The sequence below is a fragment of the Typopeltis vanoorti genome, chromosome 14, assembly GCF_054136105.1.
Source record: "Typopeltis vanoorti isolate ZY-2024b chromosome 14, IOZ_Tvanoo_1.0, whole genome shotgun sequence".
NCBI classification, from domain to species: Eukaryota; Metazoa; Arthropoda; class Arachnida; order Uropygi; family Thelyphonidae; genus Typopeltis; species Typopeltis vanoorti.
Genome location: NC_143562.1, coordinates 20,498,829 through 20,523,325, shown reverse-complemented (window position 1 = coordinate 20,523,325; position 24,497 = coordinate 20,498,829). Strand labels below are relative to the sequence as shown.

Here is a 24,497-nt window from a genome sequence, read left to right as displayed (position 1 = left end):
GGAATTTGAGCGGTTCTGCTCAGTGGTCGGGGAGCCCGTCACTGAGTGGAACCAACGCTGAGATTAGGACGGTCTTTCGCCCATTATGGAGTGGCCTAGAGATCGTCCGTATTTTTGAGATTTTACCTTTACTTACATAGTCGGTGATTGATTAATTCATTCAATCCAATACCCTTGGAGGGTAATGGATGGCAATGCTGTAGCCAATGAAGTTCTAACTGAGGCTGGGCTATTGCTGTTACCCTCTTGCCATGATCAGAGCTTTAATAGCTCAATAACACCTTATCCCAACATGTCCTCTACAGATAACAGGGAATATGAAAAGCATTCTTGCTTCGCCCCTTTAAGCCAGTCCTTATAAGGACTATAAGGGAGTAAGATACATTTCGTAGTTGTCTTCTAGCACTCTAAGATAAGCTAATTTTTGTAATGTTTTTCTGTTTTATGTATTAGGTTTGGGAATGTGTTTGTGCGAATTGTTGTTATTGTTTATTCAATGACTTACACAAATACGTATTTTTTTATATGTATTTAGTCCTTTTACTGATAATTTTGAGTGACATTCAATACTTCGACTTCCAAAAAGACTTCATCGGGTACTTTACATGAAAATTTAGTCCTTTTACTGGTAATTGTGAGTGACATTCAATAGTTCGTCTTCTAATTCAATACTTCCTAAAAGACTTCATCGGGTGCTTTACATGAAAAAATAATATATATATATATATATTTTAAAGATACCAAGAAATTTTATACTTGGTTTTAATCATTTTCCAACTAAGCAAAACAACGTTTTGCGCGTGAAATATATTCACATACAAGTAGTTCAGACGTGAATATATTTCAAGTGCAAAACGTTGTTTTGCTTACTGGGGAAAATTATTAAAACCAAGTGTAAAATTTCTTGGTATCTTTAACATATATATACAGTACTGTCTCTCGATCGGAGAGGAATCTTTGGATGAGTCATTTGACATATACGATTTATCGGAAGGTATTAATAAGAAACTGGAGTTCTTAACCTAACTCATCGTCAATATTAATATGCTAACGACCATTGGTTCCATGATTTGGAATAATGCTTTATTTCTGAAGTTTATAGTAGCGTGGAGGCATACAATCGTGTTGTTTTATTTCTAAATAGACTTTTAACTTTTCAGGACATTTCTAAATAGACTTTTAACTTTTCAGGACAGCTACAGTAGTTAGTTTTATATCGAGAGGTGGAGCATTTGTTTCTAGTTCAACAGTAATTTGAGAAACCATAAGGCAATTTCTGACATGGCTTACCACAGTATTGCATAAATGCAACGAAGACTATTTCTTTGATTCTTACTCAATTTAATCCCAATTTCAATTTATTCTTACTCAATTTAATCCCAATCCCAATACTCAACTTTAATCCCAATTTTTCTGAGGAAAACCTATCAATAAAGTTCTTAAAAGAACTGGGCGATGGACTGAGTCCTTGACTCTTTATCCCGTCATCTGAATGAAGAAAATCTGTGTGGATTGGAGTGTTATTGAGCTAAAAAGCTCCACTCATGGCTGAGTAATGGCAATAGCCGAGCCTCCGTTAAAACTTCATTGGATACAGCATTGCCATTTGTTACCCTGGAAGTCCTAAAAAGGACTTTGTTTCAATCTTCATACCCTCATCTTACTATTTATTGCTATTATATATATTTATAGCATTATTGCTCACTAATAATAATGCTATTACTAGTTCTTAAGTTCTTAAAAGAACTGGGCGATGGAGTGAGTCCTTGACTCTTTATCCCGTCATCTGAATGAAGAAAAACTGTGTGGATGGAGTGTTGTTGAGCTAAAAAGCTCTAGTCATAGCTGGGTAACGACAATAGCCGAGCCTCAGTTAAAACTTCATGAGCTACAGCATTGCCATTTGTTACCCTGGAAGTCCTAAAAAGGACTAAGATCTCGCTATTACTAGTAGAACGCAGGACGCAGGACATATATGGCGCAGAGGGTGAAGCTTGACGCTTTTCATATTCCCTGTTGTCTGTTTCGGGAGCAGTGATGGGAGAGATTTGTGAGCTATTTTAGCTCGCCCTGAGTGGGCAGAAGTGGTTATTCGTCGTTGGGTGTTAGGATGGCTTTCGGTCTTTTATGTTTCCAGTAGTCATTACCGTCATAGTTTCCGGCTTGTTGTATCAGTTGGTTTGGATGGATAGATGTCTTCATAAAGAATTTTTCTGCTAGGGAGCGTAGAAGTGGAGAGATGTAGGAAATATTTATGTCCCGGTGGATCTGGGCGTTCCTGATGAACCACGGGGCTTCCAGAGTCATTCGCAGGCATTTCTTCTGTAGTCTTTGTAGCTTGAGGATGTTTGTCTTGGAGGTATGGCTCCAGGTTGGGGAGGCGTATATGACTGCGGGACGGATACAGACGGATTGAGCTTATTTTGCTGTGTCTGTTGATCAAGGGGTATAGCTGGGCGATAACTTTTGAAGCTTTGGTGCATATGCTCTTGATGGGGCTGTTGAAGCATAATCGCTTATCGAGAAGTATTCCTAGGTATTTTGCTTCAGTTTTCCAGGGAATTTTAGAGTTGAACAGGGTTATGTCTCCTTTGGGGGATGCTCATCTTCTTGTGAAGAGTATCGTTGTACTTTTCTGGGGGTTTAATTGTAGTCGCCAGTCTTTAAACCATTTTTTCTAGATTCAGGATGGTGTCTTGTAGTTTTTTGGTGACGAGAAGTGGTTGACGAGATCTGTCTAGAATAGCCGTGTCATCAGCATAAAGGGCGATGGTGGATGTGAGAGGAATTTGAGGGATGTCTGCCATGTAGATGTTGAACAGGATCGGGGCTAACAGTGATTCTTGAGAAACTCCAGCGAGGATTTTCTGTGGGGTTGAGACTGTTTCATTGATTTTGACTTGCATCCTATTGTTGGAGAGGTATGATTTGATCAGGTGTATCATGTTTAGTGGAAGGTTAGCGATGATAAGTTTGTAGAGGAGGCCTTGGTGCCAGATGTTATCGAAGGCCTTTGAGATGTCTAGGAAGACAGCTCCAGTGTGTTGATTCCAATTGAATCCTGTGGTGATGTATTCTACCAGTCTATGGATTTGATGGGTGGTGCTGTGATTTTGACGGAAGCCGAATTGTTCTTCTTGAATGATATTTAATTGGTTGACATGAACTTGGAGTCTGATGAGGATGATTTTCTCAGCTATTTTCCCTAAATTGGATAGCAGGCTGATGGGACGGTAATTTTCACGTAGGTGTGGGTCTTTGCGTGGTTTGTGAATTGGGATGATGTCAGCTATTTTCCATGACTGGGGGAAGTGCTGCCATTTGAGGATGGAGTTTATGATGTTTGCCAGATGTGCTATGGCTTTGCGTGGTAGTGCCTTGATGACTAGGTTAGTGATGCCATCGGGAGCTGGGGCTTTTTTGATCTTGAGATGGTTGATGATGCCGATTATTTCGGTAGGTGAGGTAGGCATTATAGGACTTGGATTGACATCGGGACGATTTACTGTGAACCTGACTTTACGATGGATCTTGTATACGTGGCTGATGTTTAGGTTCTCATATGCAGGACTGCATTGTTTCTCTAGGTTTCTTGCTATGGTTTCGGCTTTGTCAGCATCTGTGTATGCAAGGTGCTGTTCTGCTTGCAGAGGGGGGGGGGGATTTGCGCTTGATCCTGAGGTTGTTTAGGAATTTCCATATAGAATGATCTGCTGTGGAGATGGAGGTTAGCTTGTTGTCCCATTGTTGGTTCCTGTGGTTTTGGAGAGCTTCTCGGACAGATTTGTTTAATCTGTTGAGGGCTGTTTTGTCCTGGGGAGCACGAGTGTTGTGATATCTTTTTCTTTGTCTGTTTTTTTCCCTTATTAAATCCATGATTTCTTCTGGGAGACGATTTTGTTTGTGGGTAATCGTGGATACTCTATTACTAGTTCTTAAAAGAACTGGGCGATGGACTGAGTCCTTGACTCTTTATCCCGTCATCTGAATGAAGATAATCTGTGTGGATGGAGTGTTGTTGAGCTAAAAAGCTCTAGTCATGGCTGGGTAACGGCAATAGCCGAGGCTCAGTTAAAACTTCATTGGCTATAGCATTGCCATTTGTTATCCTGGAAGTCCTAAAAAGGACTTTTTTTTTTCTTTTCACAGACCTCCTCTATTACTAGTGAGCAAACATTTGCTCACTAGTAATAGCATTATTTTATATATTTTAAGGTGTATCATGTTCTATCAAATTTTTATGAGTTAATTTTAAAATTTTAATGTATTAGTCTAAATTTTAACACTAATAATATTATTTGTAATTTTTATGTAGAAGTAATTTACATTTTATGAATAAAATATAAGTTGTAGAGATAGGGTTTTTGTGTCATTGTATCAATGTCCATTAGACAAAATTAGTGACAGTAGGTGATGAAGCTTCGTTGTTGAACAACCACGTTGGCACTTTATCCAGGTGATAATGATATAATACAGAGGAGAAATTCAATGAAAAATATGAAGCATATGCATGCTAGTTACTAGCATGCAATAATGCCATCTAGGGGCTTCGCGGAGCACAGTCTGAAAAACTCACTCTTAGGTAGCGTCTTTTGAAAATATCAGTTATTGTTCAATTAGCTTTTAACATATACTAGAGATGATTTTGATACTTAGGCGAAAATTATACTAATAAAATTATATTTTACGTGAATATATCCCGGTATTATAATTTATTTAAAACTCGCTAGTAGATACGGCAACAGCGCATGCGTCGTGCAGTGTTTGTTACTATGATGTTCTGTAATAAAACTACATAAATATAAATAAGTATTTTATTTTTCAACGTCCTTCACAACATTAGCAAACAATGACTAACTTATTAAGATTACTTTAATCTATCTCTACGTTTTTGACAATTGATATTTACGTCTTTAGGGGTGAAGCAAGATGCTTTTCATATTCCCCTCTATCTCTTGCGGTTACGATGAGGGTAAAATTTATGAGCAGTTTGCTCACCCTGATTGGACATGGAGATTATGCATCGTTACAGGAGGTTAATATAGCTTTTGGTCTTCTATATTTGAATATGTCCGTTGGCTCGTATGCTGCAGCTTGTTGAACCAAATCGTTGGGATGTGTGGACGTCTTTAGGAAGAACTTAGATGCTAAGGATTGTAGGAAAGAGAAAATGTAGGGAATATTTGTATCTCTATGAAGTTTATTGTTTCTAACATATCATGGGGCGTTCAGAATCATTCCCAAGCACTTGTTCTGCACTCGTTGTATCTTGATAATGGTGGTATTAGAGGTGTGGCTCCAGGCTGGAGAGGCATAGGTGATTATAGGACGAATCGTCATCTGGTATAGTTGCAATTTCATTCTGTTGCTGAGCTTGCTATTTCTGTTAATTATCGGATAGATCCGAGCTATGGCTTTAGATGCCTTTGCGCAAGCAGACTTGATGTGTTGGTTGAAAGATAGCTTTCTGTCGAGAATTACACCCACGTATTTTGTTTCTGTCTGCCATGGAATTTTAGTATTGAATAGTAACACATCTCCTGCAGGAGACATTGGCTTTTTTGAGAAAAGAACGGCTGAGCTTTTTTTGGGGTTTGACTTCCAATCTCCATTTGGAGAACCAACCCTCCAACTTTAGAAGATTTTCTTGAAGCTTTCTGGTAATGAAATGGGATCGGAAAGATCTGGTTAGTATTGCTGTATCATCCGCATACAGGGCCAAGTTGGAAGACATCTGATTGTGCGAGATGTCCGACATGTATATAGAAAACAGCAATGGAGCTAGTAGGAATCCCTGCGGCACTCCAGCAAAGATATGGCGCTGGGACGATGTAGAACCGTCGATTTTGACTTGTATTGATCTATTCTGAAGGTATGAACGGATTAGATGAACCGTTTTAGTCACGTACCGGCTGAGATAAATTTGTGTAGGAATCCGAAATGCCAAATTTTGTCAAATGCTTAGGTCTAGAAAAACAACTCCTGGGTACTGGCGCCAGTTATAGCTGGTGGTGATGTATTCCACAATTCTGTGGATTTGCTGGGCGGTACCATGGTGTTGCCGAAAACCGAACTGTTCTTTAGGGAGGATGTTTAGGTCATTTACTGAGGTTTGGAGACGTGAGAGGATGACCTTCTCCGCAACCTTATCCAGGTTGGAGATGAGACTGATTGGACGATAATTCTGCGGTAAGTGTGGGTCTTTGCCTGGCTTATGTACAGGGATTACATCAGCCAGTTTCCAGGTGGAAGGAAAATAGTGAAATCTTAAGATTGCATTTATTATACTGGTCAGGTGCACTATAGCTTTTCGAGGCAACAGCTTGATCACCCTGTTTGAGAAGCCGTCTGGTCCAGGAGCTTTTTTGTTCTTTAAGTTTTTAATAATATTATATATTTCACCAGGTGATGTGGGTGCAATGTGGTCAGTACTGGTATCAGGAAGTTTGAGTGAGTGTCTGACCTGTCTGTGAATTTTGTATATGTGATTGAAGTCTAGATTTCCATACGCAGGTTTGCACTGCTCTTCCAAATTTCTTGCCATGTCCTCCGCCTTGTCCGCAGCAGTGTGTACAAGGCCATGGTAATAGAGTATTGGGGAAGAGATTTGTCTTTGTTTTTGATGTTTGTTAGTAATTTTAAGACAGAGTGATCAGTAGGTGAGATAGAGGCTAACGTTTCATCCCATAGATGGTCTCTGTGTGCCTTGAGTCTGTTTAGATTTGTTTTATCTTGCGGCGCACGAGTGTTACGAAATATTTTCCTGGCTCTATTTTTTTCCCTGATCAAGTTCATAATGTCTTCAGGCAGACGATCAGGCTTGTGGATAGATTTGTAGAAGGTGGCTACGGTTGTGGCGGAGTTAATTAGTTGGGAGAGGTTAGTAACTGCAGATTCCATGTCTTCTTTTGTACGAATGTGTGGAACAGAGCCAATACTATCCCTGAGCACTTACGACAATCTTTCCCATGATGTATAGGAGTGAGAGGGAGGAGACAGGTATTCTCGTCTTCCCATCTGAAGTAGTATTGGGTTGTGATCAGATGACAACTTATTTAATGATCTGAGGCTGTATTGAAGATTAATATCCCGCAGGATAGCTATATCCAGGATGTCCGCAGTTCCAAAAGTACTAAGATGAGTTGGTTCGGTGGTGCCTGCCACAACAGCATTGTGTGATCCTATGAAGTTGGAAAGGATGAAGCGTTATTGTTGGTGGCAATTCCATGTAGGGTGCTTGGAGTTCAGTTCTCCGGCTATAATGGTGGGGTCTCTGACGCATAATTTTGCATTTAGGTCAGAGTGTAATAGAGTTTTTAGGGGTGGGTTGTAAGCAGAGTAGAGTTTCAGTCTGCAAGCCGAGCTGGTGAACACCTCCACACCTGTGATTTCAAGATTAGTGGTTGGAGGGTTGTTCATAGAACTGTGCTTGATGTAGTTTTTAATGAATATGGGTGCCACCTATTTGTCCACCACTATAGGCCCAATCTGTGATTTCCGTATAGGCGGTAGCCCCTTATTTTAGGGTTATCTGGGGGTATTAGATGAGATTCGCTAATTAATACAACATCTGGTTGATATCTGTTAGTGAAGTTTTGAAGCTCCAGAATTTTGTTTCTTAGGCCATTCGCATTCCATGCAATGATCTGCAGAGAGGGTGGAATAAGTTTGTTTCTACTCATTAATTAGTGCTGTGAGAATGGCCTGTGTTTCACGTAGAAATCTTTTAGTGGAAGTTGCTGAAGGGTTTGACAAGCTGAAGCCTTGTAGCATGTTTGCTAGAGAGGCTGTAATAACAGCTGTTAAGTTTGTATGTGCTGATTTGTTTGTACGGGCCACGTCAGCATAACTTCTTGTTTGCTTTTGGTTCACTCTATCTTTGAAGGTCTCTGACTGTGGACGCTGAGCCTCTGGCTGTGGTGCAGGGTCCTCTGGTTTTCTTGTACTAGAGGAAGAGGACTGTTTGGCTGATTACGTCCGTCTATTTTTTGGGTCATGAATGCATCCCTTGTAGTTTGCAGGATGGTGGCTACCGGAGTTGGCACATTTAGCGGGGGTTGTTTTTGGCTTTGTGCAGATATTGGTTGGGTGGCTTGCCCCGCATTTCAAACATTTAAATTCAGCTTTACATAATTTCTGGGCATGGCCAAACTTTTGACACCTATGGCACTGATCAGAAGATGCTCTTTATCGGAGTGGCTCTGGTGTGACAATGAGCCCGCAGATTGTTTTCAAGTTGTAGATATTTTTATATATGTTATGTATCTCTACGAGCTAACGGCATGCAAGTGTCACAGACGTTGACGCCGAGATTATGGAAGACCAGTAAGAACCGGCTAACGTCACTGCTTCAGCTTTTCGTAAAAACACGTCAAAATCGGAGAACAACAAATGAACCACTCAAAGACAACATAATGGAACAACACGATCAAGTTTCGGACACCACTGCTTCTCCCAAAGAAAAGGTGCCTCCGATTATATTACGAGAGAAGCAGAGATGGGCGGCTTTAAGATCAACAATGTCCAACCTACACATTGGCTATGTAAAGGCCAAAAATGTGGACGAAGGAATAAAGATATATCCTACAACGGTGATAGACTACAGGCGACTAACAAAAGAAATGGACAATAGAGGTACAATATCACACCTTTTCGATCAGCTCGGGAAAAAAATTTAAAAGTGGTCCTCCGTGGCGCCTGTAAAGATATTGATCTGTGAAGATATTGATACAGAAGATATAGTTGCTGATCTTAATTTACAGGATCTACCTTCTGTTAATAATAAATAAATAAATAATTTGTGAGTTCAACAAATCTTCATCATCGGCCTGTAGAGTAAGATAGGCTGAGAGTCAGCAGATAGTAGGAGAGGAAATAAAGATAGAATGCATAGTGGTAGGGTAGGTTAAAGAGGCCTCAGTTGACCTGTTTTAGCTGTTTGCCGCCCAGGGGCGTTTCTAAAACGGTCGTTGATTTTTCACTTTACAAAAAGGAAAAATCCTAAAAAGGAAACATGTAACAAAACAAAAACAAAAAAAGTACACAGAAAAGCAAAAATTGAAAGTTAAACTTAGAGGTGGAGGAAGGATCTGGCCCGAGTGATGCAGCTCACAAGGAACTGCACCGCCTCGCTGTAAGCCTTTGCCGCTCGGGTTCTCAGGTCCTCCCCAACCTGTGGGAGCTAAAAACCAGTGAAGCTGAGTACAGAAATCCACAAGGTGGTTACTGTTCCTTTCTTTTGTTGTGGGCAGTTATTATTCTTTTGGCCACCTCACTTCCCTTGGCCATGTCTAGTTTTCAGAGAGCAATGTAGAACGCCGAAGCTGCCTCCTCGTCTATATCCAGTGCTACCTCTACTTGCTCAGGGGTGATTTTGCTGATGTCATGAATGAAGAGGTCACCCCATTTTGCACTGACGATGTCAGGTCCATGTTCTCCTGTCAGGAGGAGTTCAGGTTCTCCTATTTTTTTTATCGCTTCTTTGAATTTTTCCGCCATCCCTGGGATACCTCTGATGAGATGGCTGAGAGTCTCCCCTGCTTTCGCGTGAGGGACTTCTGGGTGGGCGGTCTCAGATACTTTTGCGGTTTTGGGCGTTACCAACTCTTCTTCCTGTTGGCTTAATGGCAGTTTGGAGGTGTTGGTGTTCACCTCCATCTTTCCTTCTTCCCTATCTATATCACCTGTATTAGTATCTATATTGGTATTGATGGTTTCAATAGCGACTGTTCCTTCTTGTTGGATTTTACTGCTCGTGTAAGTTTTTTTCCCCTTTCGGTTTTTCTTAGACGTGGAGGTATGGATTTCTGTTATATCAGGAGCAGCCTCGAAAGGAGGAGAAGCTTCCTGTGCTGTGTCATTTCCATTGCTTGGTGGAGTTGCTGGCGTGATTGCACCACCCATCCTCTCAGCAAGGGTTCTGGATGGGCATGTGTCCACTTTGTGGTCAATGACCCCACATTTCAGGCAAGCTGACTCACAGTTTTCTTGGTTGTGGCCTGCTTTGAGGCAGTTTTTACATTTCACTCTAGGACAGTCCGCCCCAAGGTGAGTGAAAGCACCACATCTAAAACATTGTTTTTTACACCAGGGTAATTTATCATTACTCTGGCGGATCCAATAATAATGAAGTTGGGAACGGGCGTTTTCATCTCGAGGGAGATGTGGACTTCACCCGACTTCCATTTGGGGTTTTCTGCGTCATTTAGGACTTCCACCTTGTATATAACGCCCCATTTCCCGAATATTTCGTGGATGATCTTTACATCCGTTTCAATATATTCTAAAGGGAATCTGGGGATTCTAAGTAGTTTGGTAATACTCCCTACCAAAAATGGAACTATTGTTTTTCCATTACATTCGAATCCTGCAAGTAGTTTGTCTCTTGTTTGCTCACTCCTTACTACTACTTGGAAGCGGCCACCACCAAAGGGAGTAAACCAAAAAATCTGCTCAGCGCCGATGCTTTCGATGAGGGCTTTGGCCAAACATCGAGGTCGTAGATCAGCTTCCACTTCGATTTCAAGGGTCTGTTAAATAATAAATAAATAATTTGTGAGTTCAACAAATCTTCATCATCGGCCTGTAGAGTAAGATAGACTGAGAGTCAGCAGATAGTAGGAGAGGAAATAAACATAGAGTGCATAGTGGTAGGGTAGGTTAAAGAGGCCTCAGTTGACCTGTTTTAGCTGTTTGCCCCCCAGGAGCGTTTCTAAAACGGTCGTTGATTTTCCACTTTACAAAAAGGAAAAATCCTAAAAAGGAAACATGTAACAAGACAAACAAAAAAAAACGTACAGAGAAAAGCAGAAATTGAAAGCTAAACTTAGAGGTGGAGGAAGGATCTGGCCCGAGTGATGCAGCTCACAAGGAACTGCACCGCCTCGCTGTAAGCCTTTGCCGCTCGGGTTCTCAGGTCCTCCCCAACCTGTGGGAGCTAAAAACCAGTGAAGCTGAGTACAGAAATCCACAAGGTGGTTACTGTTCCTTTCTTTTGTTGTGGGCTGTTATGATTCTTTTGGCCACCTCACTTCCCTTGGCCATGTCTAGTTTGCAGAGAGCAATGTAGAACGCCGAAGCTTCCTCCTCGTCTATATCCAGGGCTACCTCTACTTGCTCAGGGGTGATTTTGCTGATGTCATCAATGAAGAGGTCACCCCATTTTGCACTGACGATGTCGGGTCCATATTTCCCTGTGAGGAGGAGTTCAGGTTCTCCTACTTTATCTATTGCCTCTTTAAACTTTTCTGCCACCCCGGGCATACCTCTAAGGAGATGTTTTAGAGTCTCTCCTGCTTTTGCATGAGGGACGTCTGGGTGTTCGGTTTCAGATAATTTTGCTGTTTTGAGATTTGTCAACTCTTCTTCCTGCGGACTTAATGGCCGTTTGGAAGTTTTGGTGCTCGTCTCCGTCTCTACTTCAGCTTCTTCTACTGTATCTGAACTGGCGATGTCTATATTGGCAGTGGTAGCTTCGCTTTCGTCCGTGGGAGTTACCATGATGGTTTCTGCATTGTCAGTCTCTTCTGTTGGGATCGTATTGCTGGTCTCTGCAATTCTGGTTGGTTTCCCTCCCTTACGGGACCTTTTCGTTGTCTTAGACATGGCGGCATGATCAGGAGTGGCCTCAAGAGGCGGAAACTCTTCCTGTGTTGTGACCTTTTCATTAGTTGGTTTTGTTGCTGATGTGACTGCACCACCCATCCTCTCTGCGAGCGTTCTGGATGGGCAGGTGTCGACTTTGTGGTCAGTGACCCCACATTTCAGGCAAGCTGCCTCACATTTTTCTTGGTTGTGGCCAATTTTTAGGCAGTTCTTGCATTTTATGCGAGGGCAATCTGCCCCAAGATGATTGAAGGCACCACATCTAAAGCACTGCTTTTTGACGCCTGGGTAATTTACCATTACCCGGCAGATCCTATGAGGACAAAGTTAGGAACTTCGGTCCTCATTTCAAGAGAGATGGTTACCTCCCCTGACTTCCACTCAGGATTGTCTGAGTCATTGTGAACCTGGATTTCCCGTACAACTCCCCACTTAGAGAAAACGCTGTGAATTATATCGTTGTTCTCTGCCTATTCTAGGGGAAATCGTGGTATCTTAAGGGTTCTCAGGATGCTCCCAACCATGAAGGGAGATACTTTTACTTTGCCACAGTCAAACCCTTTGAGAAGCTTTTCTCTGGTCTCGATATTTTTGGTCACTACCTGGTATCTTCCTCCCCCATAAGGGGTAAATCCAAAAATGTTCTGTGCGCCGACGCAGTCTATGATAGCTTTCGCCATCGCCCTTGCCGGTATTGTGGCGTCAACCTCAATTCCGAGGGTACGCACACGCGGCAGAATGGAGGGCATGATCAGATGGGGGAACCTAACTATTCCCACCACCAAGTGTTTGATATTTCCCCAGTCTGGGGTTTAGGAAGTTCTGCAAATTCCCGTTAAATATCGTGAAACCCGATGGGACTCGTACCGATATTAATTAACGGTTAAGAACAGAAACTATACACTATATGATCTATCTAAGCCAAAAAGCCGAGAGCTAACACACTACAGAAATCGTTTCTTGTAAAATAAACTAGATGGCACTACCTTTAGAGAATGTACAGATCCAACAAATCTATCACTACGTGCTCTGCTCTCAGATAAGTTATATTAAATTTACTAATAAAAAGAAATTGGTGTATAGTAATAACATAATTTTTTTTAAAACAATTACTCAAATATTTGCCTTTTTTTCATGTTTTCTGAAAGACAAGAAAGTTTTCTAACTTCTTATATATTTTATTAAGAAATTATTCAAGCCTTTTTTAAGTTTTTTTATAAAAAGTTGCAAGGCTCCTTTTTCAACACATAAATGAACATGTATGTTTTATGTTTAAATATTAAAACATCCAGGCGATATTTCTTTTATGTTATATTGTGTCATGTTAATCAAGATCTTACTATTGATATCTTCATCTTTCTAGGACTTTTATGCTGCTGGAGAATACATAATTCGTCAAGGAGCAACTGGAGATACGTTCTATATTATTAGCAATGGTAAGGTGAGTAAAATTCAATAAATAGTTCATATAAGAATGTGTTATGCCTTTCATGTGAAACATTTTACTTAGAAATATTTAGAGTTTTATTTATTTTTTTGCTTAAACAGCTTTTGATTTAAATTTTATTTATTTTAATTATTTTAAAGAAAAGCAGTAGAATGAATTAACTTCCTGTGATAGTTTTGAAGCTTGCATGGTTTCCAAATGAATTAAAATATAGTAAAAAAAGCTTTGATAATCTTTTTTTGCTTTCTTTACACACTATTGAGTTTAATCTCTACAGGTGAAAGTGACGCAAAAGATTCCTGGTTCAGCACAGGAGGAATTGATAAGGATACTCCAAAGAGGAGATTATTTCGGAGAACAATCCTTATTAAGGTGAGATTGTTATTTTTATCTGAAGATAAGGAATATGTGAATTGTCATTGACTAGAACACTCCTGGTTATTGAACTTTGTATTACTAACTACACAAGCATAAGTTTTGTGAAATAATGATACTTCAATTTAAAAAAGAAACTCACGGGTCATTATATTTTAACAAAAAATAGGTGTTTAGCTCATTTCAGTAGGTTTCAATTATTAGAATCACTTACGAAACTTGTAGGGAACATATAATTAGAGTACAAAAGTCCTTATAAGGACTGGCTTAAAGGGGCGAAGCAAGAATGCTTTTCAACTTCCCCGTTATCTGTAGAGGACAGTGTAGGGATAAGGTGTTATTGAGCTATTAAAGTTCTGATCATTGCAAGAGGATAACAGCAATAGCCGAGCCTCAGTTAGAACTTCATTGGCTACAGCATTGCCATCCATTACCCTCGAAGGATATTGGATTGAATGAAACAATCACCACATCTCACGGTCGATTCTCTCACTCACCTAGCTCCAGTCTTAGAGTACAAAAGACAACTTCTTCTGAAGCTTCTCCCACTCAAGTGGGGTCACTGTTGATGATGAGTCTCCTCCACATCCTCCTGTCTTGGGCTGTCACCACATCCAAGTTCTTCATCCTCAAGTCCTCTTCTACCAGCTCCCTCCATTTCTTCTTCGGCCGCCAACGCTTCCTCCTTCCTTGCACATCCATCTGAATGACCCTTCTTCCCACATATTCGTCCTCCCTATTCATCACATGACCAAACCATCTCAACCTTGCCTCCAGTATTTTCGCTCCTAAGTTCGTAACTTTCACTGTTCCCCTGACATGGTCATTTCTCAGACGATCCTTTCTGGTCACACCGCACATCCACCTAAGCATTCTCATCTCTACTACTTCCATCCTGCTGATGTTATTTTTCCTCAAGGCCACAGTTTCTATAGCATAAGCCATAGCTGGCCTCACTACTGTCCTATCGATTTTGCCTTTCAGATTGATCTGCACCCTCTTATCGCATAACACTCCAGCCATCTCCCTCCAACCCGCTTGTATCCTGCATCCCACTTCCTTCTCAGCTCCTCCATATTCTTCAACTGTTGAACCTAAGTATCTAAAGTCCCTCACCTTCCTGATGACATTTCCTTCCAGCTCCAGATCTGTCTCCTGGCTACCGCCCACTGTGCAACACATATACTCTCTCTTACTTCTGCTCAGTCTCATCCCTCTCTCTTCCATTACTTTTCTCCATCTTTCCAGTTTAGTTTCCGCTTCTTCTCTTGAATCTGCACAAAGCAAGATGTCATCTGCATATAACATTGTCCAAGGCGCATCTTCTCTCACCTCCTCCGTCACCACCTCCATCACAATGTTAAACAGAAACGGACTTACTGCTGACCCCTGATGCAAGCCAACTGTTACTTGAAAACTTTCTGACTGTCCCAGACAGGTCCGAAGACTTGTCTTCACATTTCTGTACATCTCCCGCACCAACCTGACATATTTCTCCGGAACCTTCTTCTCCCTCAGATACCTCCAGACTTCTTGCCTTGGCACTCTAACATACGCTTTCTCCAGATCAATAAATGCCAGATGTAGCTCCCGTTGTTTCTCTCGAAACTTTTCCATCATCTGCCGTAACCTGGGTTCACTTTAGTGAGTACGGGCATGGCAAACCCGAGGTACCAATGCTAGACCATGCCTTACTATGTAATATACATCTGTTATATTATTCTGTAGACTGGTACCTCATCTTCTTTCTCCTCTCCTTGCTCCTTCCCCGTGATGCTATTAGAGTATTCGAGGTCTAGGAGTGAGTCTTTCCTATGTTGCTAAGTCATTTCGTCTTATGCCGAAGGAGGCAAGCTAGCCTCAATAGGTGAGGGTTGATGTCAGGAAGGGCATCCGGTCGTAAAACTTCACTGCCAGCTCTAGCTATGATACAAAAGTCCTTATAAGGACTGGCTTAAAGGGGCGAAACAAGAATGCTTTTCATCTTCCCCGTTATCTGTAGAGGACAGTGTAGGGATAAGGTGTTATTGAGCTATTAAAGCTCTGATCATGGTAAGAAGGTAACAGCAATAGCCGAGCCTCAGTTAGCATTGCATTGCCATCCATTACCCTCCAAGGGTATTAATCACCGCATTTCACGGTCGATTGTTCAGGCTTCCTCATGATACAAAAGAGTTCTTAAAAGAACTGGGCGATGGACCGAGTCCTTGACTCCTTATCCCGTCATCTGAATGAAGTAAATCCGTGTGGATGGAGGGTTGGTTAGCTAAAAAGCTCTTTCATGGCTGGGTAACGGCAATAGCCGAGCCTCAGTTAAAACTTCATTAGCTACAGCATTACCATTTGTTACCCTGGAAGTCCTAAAAAGGACTCAAAAATCATGATACAAAAGTCCTTAGTCCTTATAAGGACTGGCTTAAAGGGGCGAAGCAAGAATGCTTTTCATATTCCCCGTTATCTGTAGCGGACAGTGTAGGGATAAGGTTATTGAGCTATTATTAAAGCTCTGATCATGGCAGGAGGGTATCAGCAATAGCCGAGCCTCAGTTAGAGCTTCATTAGCTACAGCATTGCTATCCATTACCCTCCAAGGGTATTGCATTGAATGAATCAATCCATACCATGATATACCATGATACAAAAGATTAACATTACATTAACATTTCTGGCTAGATGGGTGAAGCAAAATTGCTTTTCATATTCCCCTTTGTCTTTTAATGGTAGGACTTTAAATGGAATGTTTGTGAGCTTTATGCTCGCCCATTGAGGGCAGTGAAGTTAGTTGTGTTCAGCTGAACTTAAGATAGACTTTGGTCTTTTATATTTGTTGATTTCTTCTTCATTATATTCCGAGGCTTCCTTGATTAAAGGGTTTGGGTGGTTACTTGTCTTGGTAAAGAACTTCTCAGCTAGATTTTTGAGAAGGGAAGAGATATAAGGGATATTAACTTCTCTATGGATCTGGGTGTTTCTTATGTACCAGGGGGCATCCAGAATCATCCTCAGGCTCTTATTCTGTAATCTCTGAAGTTTTAGAATGTTTGAATTTGCGGTGTGGCTCCAAGCTGGGGATGCGTAAGTGATAACCGGTCTAATTGCCATCTTGTAGATTGTTAATTTTGTTTGCATATCCAGTTTACTTTTTCTGTTGATCATAGGGAAGAGCTGTGCTAAGACGTTGGATGTCTTAGAGGTAATGTAACTAATATGTTTGCTGAATAGGAGTTTACTATCAAGAATCACTCCAAGATATTTAACTTCAGTCTACCATGGAATCTTTACTCCCAATAAATAAATATCCTCCATGGTGTGAATTTTCTTTCTAGTAAACAGTATGGCTGAGCTTTTCTGGGGGTTAACTTGGATCCTCCAGTCTGCCATCCATTTTTCTAAGGTGTGTATGCTATTTTGTAATCTTTTAGTTGCCAGTTTTGGGCTCAGTGATCTTGCCATCAGTGCAGTATCATCTGCATATAATGCAGTGAATGTTGTTCTTGGGTTCAGAGGGATGTCTGCTACATATATTGAAAACAGTAGAGGTGCCAGAAGAGATCCTTGAGGTACGCCTGCCGAGATCCTGCGTCTGGTCGAAACCGTTTCGCCTACCCTGACCTGCATGTATCTGTCTTTCAGGTAAGAATGTATTACCTTTATTAGCCTGACTGGAAAATTAAATTTTATCAGTTTGTAGAGAAGACCTTGATGCCATACTTTATCAAACGCCTTCTCTGCGTCGATGAAAATGGCAACTGTATTGAGTTTCCAGTTGAAACCTTTAGTAATAATTTCTACCAGCCGGTGCACTTGTTGGGATGTACTATGGGCCCTACGGAAGCCGAACTGTTCATTAGGCAAAATTCCTAACTTATCTGTTTCTGCTTGGAATCTTGAGAGGATCACTTTCTCTGTTATCTTTCCGAGGCAGGATAATAGGCTTATGGGTCTGTAGCTTTCAGGTAGGTGAGCATTTTTTCCTGGCTTCTTCAGTGGCATGATTGTGGCTGTTTTCCATGTAGAAGGGAAATGCTGGAATCTAAAGATGGCATTTGTAATGTTGACGAGATGGACTATGGCCTTTCTTGGAAGTAGTTTTATTATTCTATTAGTTATGCCATCCGGTCCTGGGGCTTTTTTATTGTTTAGATGGGAGATGATATTTATCATTTCTGTTGGATTAGTAGGAGTGATAAGTTCTGAGTTGACATTGTTCTGTCTTAAGGTTGACCTAACATGACGATGAATCTTGTATATAAGGTTGATATTTAAATTAGTATACGATGGGTTGCACTGAGATTCTAGATTATCTACTATTGCCTCGGCTTTCTCTTCATCTTTGTGAACTGTTCCTTTCTTGGTTTGGATAGGGGGTATGAGTTGTTTTTTGGTGCGGATTGCTTTTAAGAATTTCCATACAGAATGATCATCAATGTTAATGTTGGTCAATTTGGTTTCCCATTGTTGGTTTCTGTGTTTTTGAAGAGCTTCTCGGACCTGCCTGTTTAGATTGTTCAATACTTTTTTATCCTGTGGGGCTCTGGTATTGTGGTATCTCTTCCTGGCTCTATTTTTTGCTCTGATTAGATCCATGATTTCTTCAGGGATTCGGTTAGTTGGGTTGAAGGCAGTGGATTGCCTGACTGATTCAATTGCTTTCTGAATTTGTATAGTTAAGTTATTTATTGCTGTGTCAATCTCTTCCTTTTTACTGATATTGGGTACCGGACCAATATGATCAGGAAGAACCTTGGCTAACTTGTCCCATGGTATGAATGTGTGCAGAGGAGAGAATTGATCTGATGAACCTAGATTAAGCACTATTGGACTGTGGTCAGAAGATAATTCGTTGACTGATTCCAATTTGTATTGGTATCTTAAATTTTTAAAGATGACAATGTCCAGCACATCCGAGCCACCCGAAGGGCTGAAATGGGTGGGCTCAGTAGGGCCGGTCTCTACAATAGAGTTGAGCATTGCATAGTTGAAAAGTGTGTGACCTTTGATATTAGTAGATGAGCTGTACCAAGATGTGTGTTTTGAGTTGAAATCTCCTGCTATTATTATGGAGTCATTTGGACTAAGTATGGAGTCCAGATCTGTTGTCAGCAGAGGAATGCTTGGAGGGTTATAAGCAGCATAGATCTTGAGACTCCCGGCATTGAAGGTATGCACCTCCACACCAGTCACCTCCAGGTTTACTGTTTTGGGCTTGTCTATTGTGTTATGATTTAAATAACTCTTAATATATATGGCTGTGCCTCCGCCTCTTGTGCCAATTCTGTCGTTTCTGTACATAGTATATCCACGGATTTTTGGGTTATTAGCTGGTCTTAGGTGTGTTTCACCAATCAAGATGATATCTGCACTGAGACGAGTTGAAAATTCTTTTAGTTCCAATATCTTGTTCATTAGTCCATTAGCGTTCCATGCTATTATCTTAAGAGCTTTTGGTTTGAATTTATTATTCATGACAGATGGCTGTTATAATGTTTTGAGTGCTTTGCAGGAATCTTTTTCTGGAAGATGTTGATGGGCATATCTTGCTGAATTCTTGCAGCATAGTGGCAAGTGAGGCTGTTAAGACAGATGTTATGTTGGAGCATTCTAGCTCGGGAGATGTAGGAGGCTTAGTTCTTGCAGCTTCAGCATATGTTTTGTCCCTGGTTGTTCCTTCTTGTGAGGTAGAAGGCAAGGTGTTTTGGACTGGAAGACCATTTGTTTGGATGCTTGAAACATTGTTACGTGGCGGAGAAAGATTGACTTTTATTGTTCCTCGGTTTTTTGGATTGGAAAGGCATCCCTTATAGTTGGCGGGGTGAGGTCCTCTGCAGTTTGCACAGCATGCTGGAGTTGTGCGAGGTTTGGTGCAAGAGATGGTCTGGTGTCCCTCGCCGCACTTCAAGCACCTGTAGGCTGCCTTACATAATTTTTGAGCATGTCCAAATCTTTGGCATCTATGACACTGACCTGCAGATGCTCTTTTCCTTAGAGGCTCAGTTGTAATTTTGAGACCGCATACTACAGTCAGTTCATAGATCTGCTTTTGTGTGTTGTTTATTTCTACCAGCACCAAAGGCATTGGTCTTTTGTCTGCTCTGAGCATTCTGCTCACTTTAACTGGGGACAGGCCCTGTCTGGAGAGATCAGTGGACACTTCTTCAGGAGTGATACCTTCAGCTATCCCACGTAGAACAACTTTCAGGTTCTTTTCGCTAGGTAAAGTGAAGGTGTGGTATGGGACGCTAGCAATGTCCATAAATCTGGTCATCTGTCTGTAATCCGAGACAGTAGAGGGTTGTATTTTAACTCCTTCATCTGTATTTTTAGCCCATGAGAATGAGATATTTTGTTCTCTTAGGGCTGATGTGAAAGGGATCCATTTTTCTTTATCCCTTAATATGACTGGTGGTATCTTTTCTTTAGGACCATTGAGTACTTCTATCCCTGTTGTTTTGGGTTCTTCCACACTGGTAGAGATTTTCCTCTTCTTTTTCACCAGTTGGAACTCTGTATCAGTTTCCAAGGAATGATAATTACTGTCTTGGGATGTAGCATCTTCCACACTTGGGGAGTGTGCTAAATCTGATTGCGTCTGAGTTGTGGGCTCTTCAATCATGTCAACCATATTATCCTCTGTGACAGCTGTGGGGGGGAATGTGTCAAAGAGCTTGACTTTTCCTGGCCAATTTTCACTCAGCAGCTTTCCCAGTCTGAGGAATTCAAAGTAAACTTCTTCGAATTTGGCCTCATTCAGAAGTTTTGCCATGACAATATTTGGAAATGTGTTAAGTCAAGGATGGAGAAAGAGTAGAGATTGCTCTGGTGTTCCGAGCAGGTAAAAGTAATCCTGTGGACTTTTGAGGGTCCACTAGCAAATCCCGTAGACACCCTAAGGTGTCTACCAGCAATAAGATGTCGCGATATAAAATACAGCAATGGCGATACTAACGGCAGTAGGCCTAGCGTATCGCCCTTATAACTTCAATTGACTTACCTGGATGGAAAATAAATAAAGTGCCTGTTTATGGCAGTAAGCAATTAACTGAAATTACTGATGAATACGCATAAATCACTAAATCATAACCGTCAAATTCACAATTCACCATCAATAATACACGACACTAAACACTACCACGCGAGCCGCCATCTTGAAGTTCCCGTTTTAAAATTGAAAGTACATTTTAGCAGGATCTTGAATGATACAAAATACAACTATATTAATCTAGTTATATGGTATATATTATAAATATTTATGGGTGTGTTATGTTATTAACGATTTAATAACATTTTACTTGAAAAGAAATTAAATTTCTTTATGAAATTGATTTTATTATTAATATTTATTAATAAAATTAAAAATAGAGTGCGAATTTTCTAGAAATGTAACCAATGAATCTCTTGCACACATGCCAAATATTCACGGGTTTTTTTAATGCATCAATAGCAATGAGAGTCAACTGTTGCAGTGTTTTCAACCTTTGTGAGACCGCCGTCCGTTAAATTCTTTTTTTGTAAGATGAGGACCAGGTCCCAACAAATTTACTCGTAAATACCTTTCCAATTTTTTAAAATTTTTTTTAAAGTTCATATATTAAACTAACATATTATAAAATTATATAGTTTAGTATAATTCAAAATTAGTTACAAATAAAAGCCATTATCATAACCCTAATAATGTTCTAAAATAAAAACTATAACAAATGTTATGTCTTTAATTGTAATGTCCAAATATTTAAAGAGACGGAGTAAACACGATAAGCACTACGAACACTCTACTACTAGCGCAAACTACATATAAACAACAGTGGAACTGTGCGAAGGACAGTGCCGCATTACGCTAATAGCTGGCATCTCACTATGACGTGCATACGTTTGCAATATGACGCGCGTCATATTGCCCGCGTAGCAATATGACACTGTCATATTGCTACGAACAATATGACATAAACAAATCTCTTACCCCACTCAAGTCAGACAGGGAGCTAGTACAAACGGACGCAGAAAAAGCTGAAGAGATAGCAAAAAAGCCTAGAAAAAAGTGTAGCCCTGCATACAAGAACTTGGATATGCACTAAAACTCACCGACACCTGCAACAACAAACCTGCAAACACCTCACTAGCGGAAATCTATGAAGTCCTAAATATCCTTCCAAAGGAACAGTTTGACTTTCGACAACATCACAGTACTACTCAACAAATTCATAAGCTAATTGAGTACATCACCACCGGCTGCAATTGGCACCAGCACACTGAAGCAGTCTTCCTCGACATAGAAAAAGCTTTCGATAAGATATGGCACTTTGGATTACTACACAAACTCATCTCAGCAGGCATACCATCAAGAATAGTCAACCTAATTAAATCTTACCTCCAGGACAGACACATACAAATAAAAATAAACGGAACAGTTTCAAGTCAGCGACGGATCTCAGCGGGAGTTCCCCAAGGTTCCCTACTGGCACTGATCTTATTCTCGATATATATGGCAGACACCCCTCACAACCTAATGTCATCCATCTTAGCACTTTATGTGGATGACACAGCAGTACTAGCCAGATTTCTACAGTCACATCTCGTCACCAAAAAAAACTGCAAGAAAATCTACTAAAACTAGAACAATGGTTCTCCAAATGGAGATTACAAGTGAATCCCCAAAAGAGCATTGCGATACTTTTCACCAAAAGATATAATACAAAAGGGATAATACTCGACAAAAGATTAACCTTTAACCGACACATGAAAACCTCATGCGCTAAGGCATCTAAAGCCATCGCACAACTTTACCCTCTAATAAACACGAACAGCAAGCTAAATACCAGAATCAACGTATTCCTCTACCAGCTGACGATCCGCCCCATAGCTACATATGCATCTCAAGCCTGGAGCCACACATCCAACACCAACATCCTCAAGCTACAGAGAGTTCAAAACAAGTGTTTGCTCATAATCCTAGAAGCACCATGGTTTGTAAGAAACGTCCAACTGCATAAAGATACAAGCATCCCTTACATCTACTGCTTCCTACAAATACAGCGGCAAAATTCTTCTCAAAGATCTCTACACACCCCAACCATCTAGCGAAACAGGCTGCAAGCTACGACAAAACTGACCTCTTCAAACACAAGAGGCCAAATGCCATCCTAAATACTAGCAACGACGAGTAATCTCCGTGCCCCTCCCCTCCCCCCAGGGCGAGCTCACAGCTCATAAATCTTTCATCTTCAATTCGTCCCTATCAGACAACGGGGAATCTGATTTCGTAACCATAACCATAACATCACTCGCCCGACGAGTGATGTTATGGTTATGGTTACGAAACTAATAACTTCTTTATGTAAAGAATTTGTTATGTATATGGAGTTTATGTAAGAAATTAATTCCGCATGGCTCTGATCCCCTCTCTCATTCAGATGACACCACTAACACAGGTAAAGATAAACCTGCCTCCTATCATCATTCTTTTCTTGGAAACAAGAAAAGAATGATGTAGACATGGCAAATCATCTCCAGCCATATCATGAACAATATGCCCTATGCCTACTCTGGCTTTTCATCAAAAATACATCAAAAGAATCTTTAATAACCATGACAAAAAAAGGCTTCGTATTCCTGATGGTAACGTCCTAGTTGTATACAAAATGTGTCTTACACCTGTCCATCTTTTACATACTATTACAGTCAGCTGCCATTCATCTAACAGCTTGGATATAAGCCAATAGTCAACCTATTCCAAAGAATTTTAAATAAATTGTCTACCATCAAAGTATCAACTTATTACTCTCATTAGCGCTCGTGTAAAATTGGTGAGTTTTACCTTTTATTGTGCTTCTAACTTAGAAAATTAGTGTTTTATAGTATACTGGGGTAGATTTTTATAGTTTTAGAGTATTTAGAATCTTTATAACCAGGGCTGGCTCGTGCATACGCACTGCGGAATTGCAGCACCCGTAATTTTTCTCGATATATAAATATATTTATTAATTTATTTATATTTGCTTGTAATATTTAATTTTATCATCAACAATCCTATACAATTCTCTTATGTTGTATAAAAATTAATAAAAATCCATCTTGTAGCACTCAGCGAAAGATGCTAGCAGCACTGTGATAAACACAGCGCTGCTAGGTAAAAGCTAAGATCAGACTTTTGACAGCATTTTCAATTTCTTTTATGGAGCTGATGTGAAAGACAGGTCCAATATGGTCTGGTAGTACTACTGATAGTTTTTTCCATGAGATGAAGGAGTGGGGGGGGGAGGCAAGTAGTTGTTCTTGCTTTCCCAGTTGGAGCAGGATTGGGTTGTGATCGGATGTCAGCTCGTTTAAAGAGTTAAAGAGTCTAGGCTATTCTTCTTCTCTCTTCCATCATCTATGTGGATGATGATGAGGACGAATGAACTCTTTCCACTTCTGTCTGTCCCGGGAGAGTCCGAACAATTCTGTCCAGTTTGGTGTCGCTTGTTGTGATTTGGTTTTCAGTCCTCTTTTAGTATCTCTCTTATCTAATTTAGGGCAGTCCTTTGGATCTTTTACCTTCCATCGTTCTATTCATGGCTTTAGATGGTAATCTTTCTGTTTACATGGTCAAACCATCGCAGTCTTCTTTCTTTGATTTTGTCTATTATTGTTATTTCTTGTTTTAGTCGTTTCCTTATGTCTTCGTTTCTTAATCGATCCAGCAGAGATACTCCAAGTAATCTTCTTAGCCAACCCATTTCAGTAAGTAATAATTTTTTCTCTTCAGTCTTTTTGAGATTCCAGCATTCACTTCCATAGAGAGTATTGGGAGGACCATTGTTTCATAGATTCTTACTTTTGTTACTTGTTTGATGTCTCTCAACTTCCATATTTTATTAAGTCGTCCAAAAGTTTAGGATGCTTGACTGATTCGTCTGTTTATATCTTTTATAATTTCACCATCGTACTCAATAACTCCTCCAAGGTAGGTGAAGTTTTCTACCTGTTCTAGATTCTTACTATCAATTTCAATTTTCAGATTGGTGCTTCTTTTTCCTATTTGCATAATTTTTGTTTTGTCCATACTTATGTTTAATCCAGATTTTATACACTCCTC

General features: G+C 40.4%; 1 protein-coding gene across 1 annotated transcript in view; it reads left to right on the top strand.

Annotated features, from left to right (window-relative positions):
• The window catches only part of LOC150099284 (cGMP-dependent protein kinase 1-like), a 149,017-nt gene that overhangs the window by 76,970 nt on the left and 47,550 nt on the right, over positions 1 to 24,497 (top strand). The window contains exons 7-8 of the mRNA XM_090404514.1: positions 12,968 to 13,045; positions 13,329 to 13,423. Of these exons, the coding sequence (XP_090260640.1) occupies positions 12,968 to 13,045; positions 13,329 to 13,423 (173 nt within the window). The remainder of the gene's footprint in view (positions 1 to 12,967; positions 13,046 to 13,328; positions 13,424 to 24,497) is intronic.